A 3710-nucleotide genomic window follows, 5' to 3' on the forward strand; every position below is an offset into this window, starting at 1 on the left:
CAAAAAATAAAGAAATAAATTAATTAATTAATAAGAAATGATAAATTAATAATTAAAAAGGGTTATTCATTATTTGAATATACTTTTATTCAACTTAACTATTTCTTTGTTTCATTATTATCATAAATGTATTTATTCCATCAAACAAATTCATTTATCATTCACTACATTTATCTATTTTATCTACTTTAGTCTTTATGTAAAAAATATAAAACTTATTCAAATAACCAATTCTTTGAATATTTTATTGATAATTTCTATCATCATTAAATTAAATAACATTGAATAACATCATTAAATTATGAATATTCTATCAATGTAACATTGACACATTCCATTGAAGTTATACACATACAATATCTTCCATTGTTAGTCTCAAACTCACGTTTTTATTTCTTATAATATTGTTTAGTTGTCACATTCTACATGAATAGACATTCGTGAAAGAGTTATCATTTTCATTATCCAATATTTCATGCTCTTGTTGTTCACTATTTCTTTATTCATTTAATCTACTTTGTACCAAAGTGTTTTGTTCATTCAATTAATTATTTACTTTACATTGAAATAAGTATTAATGATTCTGTTGTTTTTCATAATTTCATTTCATCTCAAAATGAAAAACCATCAACGCTTTATTATCAAATAATGTGTGTTGCATTTTGTTAATGGATAATTTAAGAGTGAGTAAATAAATACATAAAAAGACAATAACACATTCAATAAACAAAATAATGAGTTATTGAGAATAACATTTACTATTAAATCAAAAATTCATGTTTTTCATTTTTTTGTTGTAAGAAATTACTAATTAATAATAAAAACAACTAATAAATTATTATATTTTAATAATCTATTTATAGTATAAAATAACAAAAAATTAAAAAAATCAAAATAATAAAAAAGAAAGAAACAATAAATAACACAAATAATCTAATATTGTTATTCTTTATATTCATTGATGTTAATATTTTATATTATATTATTGTCTATTTGTATTCATGCTAAAGCTTATGATTGTATTCCATTAGGAGATAAATTTGAAGATGGATTTAATGATAAAATTGATACACTATGCAAAACAACTAATAATGATTATTCATATCATTTTACGAGGGACTTCACTTATTCTTTAAATAAACCTATGGAATGTAAAAGTACATATTTTAATGGTAATTTTATAATGACAAGTTCAAAGGATTATTGGAATGCAAAGAATTTTTACATTAAACAACATTCTCAAATTACATTAAATGGTAAATTTCATACAAGAGAAGAATTTAACATTGGAAAAAATTCTAAAATAATTTGGAATGGTAATGTCTCATTTGAACGACTAATTACATTTGAAACAACTCCATCATTAAATCAACCTCAATTAATTATTTGGAATAGTAATAGGATACATCTTTACAAACCAACTACAACATCAACAGGACAATTTAAAATTCAAAATCCAAGTAATAATGATCAATGTTTTGATGTGATGTCATTTAATAATAAAAATGCACTTGATTTTGATGAAAACACATATAATCATTATTTACCAAAAGACTTTGATAATGGACTTAGTATGAAAGATGGTACAGCATATTTACTATCAAATAAGAGGTTAATGAGATTTTGTCCAAATGGAATTGATTTAGATAAAAATGTTATTTGTACAATGATTGGTACTGATTATTCACCATTATCATATTCAGGAAGAGGTGATTATCTATTTAATTATCCACATTGTCCATGTGATGATAATAGAAATGAATGTACTCTTAATATTAAAACAAGTTTAACAACAGTAAACTTTAACATGGTTAATATCAGCAATACAATTCTTCATATTGACCATGACATTACATTATATAACTTTGTGTATGCTAAACAAATTAATGTTGATGATAATGTTAAATTATTAATAAATTCACTTTCATCAATCAACAAGTACAACCAAATGATAAAATTTAATAATTTTGAAATTACGAATATTAGAAAACCAAATAATAAACCACAATTTAAATACAATTCAGAAACAAATACATTAGAAATTGATGGAAATAACCACATAAAACATTTATCAAATCCATCAAAACCCCCATTCAATTTAATTATAAATGGTAATCTCACTTGTAATTCTTTTGTTAGTGATTGTATTTATTATTTCACTGCTTCTTCTATATCAACAACACTAACTATTAATGGTAATGGTAATAATAATATTATGACAATTGATGAAAATATAACACTAATTAATCCATTTCCAAATTGTATTATTTTAACTGGTAAATCAAAGGAAGCATTTAAATGTATTAAATGTAAAAGTGGATATTCTCTTAATTCAAACAATGAATGTCAAGAAAATTCACATTGTATTAAATTAAATAATCAAAACCATTGTATTGAATGTGAATATGGATATTATCTTAATTCAATATATGAATGTAATAAATATATGAATGGATGTAAAATTGGAAATGAAACACATTGTTATCAATGTGGAGAAGAATATGTAAATGTAAATGGAGAATGTCAAGGAATGAATAATTGTAAGAAGTCAGAAAGGAATTATTGTTTAAAATGTTTAAATGGATATAAAATAGAAAATAATAAATGTGTTAAAGATAAAGAAGAATGTTATTATGAAGGAAATGAATGTGTTTCATGTTCAAATGAATATACATTAAATAATGGAACATGTGAAAGTAAAGAAAATAAAAATGGAAAGAATGAAGAAATATATTGTGAAAATGGAAAATACATCAAGGATAATAAATGTATAGAATGTACAGAATCAGAAATATGTAATTCAGATGATATTGAATTAAAATGTAAAGATAACCAACAATTAGATAATAATACATGTATAAATGAAACATGTGAAGAAGGAAAGATAAAAGATCAAAATGGAAAATGTAATTCCAATATTTCAAATTGTTCAAATGAGTTATATGTTAATGGAAAATGTGTTGAATGTTTAACAACATATTCACCTGATTCAAAAGGAGAATGTATTAATACAACAATAGAAAATTGTGAAGAACAAAATACATATGGATGTAAACGATGTTCAGATGGATATTATTTAACAACAAATATGAAATGTTCAAAATGTGATGATAATTGTAAAACATGTTATGGTTCATCTACATATTGTATGAGTTGTTCTAGTGATAAATATTTAAGTAGTAATAGAACATGTCAATCAAATAATGAATTAAATGGAACATGTTTACAATTATTAGCAGATGGAAGTGGATGTGGAATATGTAATAAAGGATATTATAGAAATGGGAAAGGATGTTCAGAATGTGGAGAAAAATGTGCAACATGCAATCAAAAAGATAAATGTACAACATGTGCAGATGGATATTTCATGAGTTGGATAGGAGAATGTAAATCAATAGACGAAGTTAAAGGATGTAAAGGAGAAATAGATAAAGAATATGGATGTAGAGAATGTTCAGAAGGATATTATTTAATAAATAAAGAATGTTCAAAATGTAAAGAGAATTGTACAAGATGTTCAATAAAGAATGAATGTAATAGTTGTGAAAATGAATATGTATTAAAAAATAAAGAATGTATTAAATATTCAGATATTAATAAATGTAAAGAAGTAAAGAATAATAAATGTTCAAAATGTTCATTTTGGTATGGAACGAATGAAGAAGGAAATGAATGTAATTAAGAAGTAGTATGGTGGATGATAATGATAA

The 3710-nt window shown here is 22.9% G+C and overlaps 1 protein-coding gene across 1 annotated transcript; it reads left to right on the plus strand.

The window, feature by feature from the left end:
- Window positions 1-961: 961 nt before the first annotated feature.
- EHI_116260 (cysteine surface protein, putative) lies at window positions 962-3682 on the plus strand (the record flags this gene model as incomplete). The annotated part of the gene is made up of 1 exon (XM_645087.2): window positions 962-3682. The coding sequence occupies one exon, from the start codon at window positions 962-964 to the stop codon at window positions 3680-3682; it is 2721 nt and encodes a 906-aa protein (XP_650179.2).
- Window positions 3683-3710: the final 28 nt, after the last annotated feature.

This window comes from Entamoeba histolytica, genomic scaffold (genome assembly GCF_000208925.1).
Source record: "Entamoeba histolytica HM-1:IMSS scf_1104750518051 genomic scaffold, whole genome shotgun sequence".
NCBI classification, from domain to species: Eukaryota; Evosea; order Mastigamoebida; family Endamoebidae; genus Entamoeba; species Entamoeba histolytica.